The following is a 577-nucleotide window of genomic DNA, read 5'->3' as shown; positions in this document are numbered from 1 at the left end:
CAGGAATGTAGAGGGCTGAGGCCACATGACTTCCTATGCAAAATAAAAGAATTCAAGATGGGAGATGAAAGTTAATTCTTTCCATGATAATAATCAATATTTATCCAGTTATGAGTCAAATACAAACATGTATTCATTCCATTTAAAAGAACAGACTTGGATTGGCACTTCTGGAGGTCCTTAGGGAAATTTGAACATTAATGAAAAAATATGGAGAATGATTCAATTTCTTTTTTACTTTTTTGTTTTATTTTTATTACACACTACAAAATATACTGCATGCTACACAATACACTGCATAACCTCTAGCAGGGGTAGACAAGCATAACTGAGTTATTTTTCATCAATCAGGAAAATGCTTCCTTAATCAATGTTCTCCAAACCCTTTGACACATAGTAACGATTAACTGCAGAGATGCGCCTATTTCTTTCCATGAAATTCCACTGATATGAATAATGGGCAACCCTTTTTTCCTTGCCCCCGTTAGTGAACCTGTGGATGCGTGCAGTGGCCATTCCCGGGATGAACAAGCACGCGGCCATGACTGCAATCCCAGGGAGAATCTCGAACCACATC

At 38.0% G+C, this 577-nt stretch overlaps 1 protein-coding gene across 1 annotated transcript; it reads right to left on the bottom strand.

Moving 5' to 3' along the window:
* Nucleotides 1-238: 238 nt before the first annotated feature.
* Nucleotides 239-577, bottom strand: NDUFA1 (NADH:ubiquinone oxidoreductase subunit A1). Its single transcript, XM_007454943.1, has one exon. The coding sequence runs from the start codon at nt 574-576 to the stop codon at nt 364-366; it is 213 nt and encodes a 70-aa protein (XP_007455005.1). The 5' UTR covers nt 577; the 3' UTR covers nt 239-363.

Source organism: Lipotes vexillifer, unplaced genomic scaffold (genome assembly GCF_000442215.2).
Source record: "Lipotes vexillifer unplaced genomic scaffold, Lipotes_vexillifer_v1.1 scaffold317, whole genome shotgun sequence".
Classification (NCBI taxonomy): Eukaryota; Metazoa; Chordata; class Mammalia; order Artiodactyla; family Lipotidae; genus Lipotes; species Lipotes vexillifer.
The sequence above is the reverse complement of the archived record's forward strand: the minus strand, read 5'-3'. Positions and strand labels throughout refer to the sequence as shown.

Excerpts from the sequence above, each read along its gene's own strand:
- NDUFA1 (XM_007454943.1), bottom strand. The coding sequence starts at position 576 with ATGTGGTTCGAGATTCTCCCTGGGATTGCAGTCATGGCCGCGTGCTTG.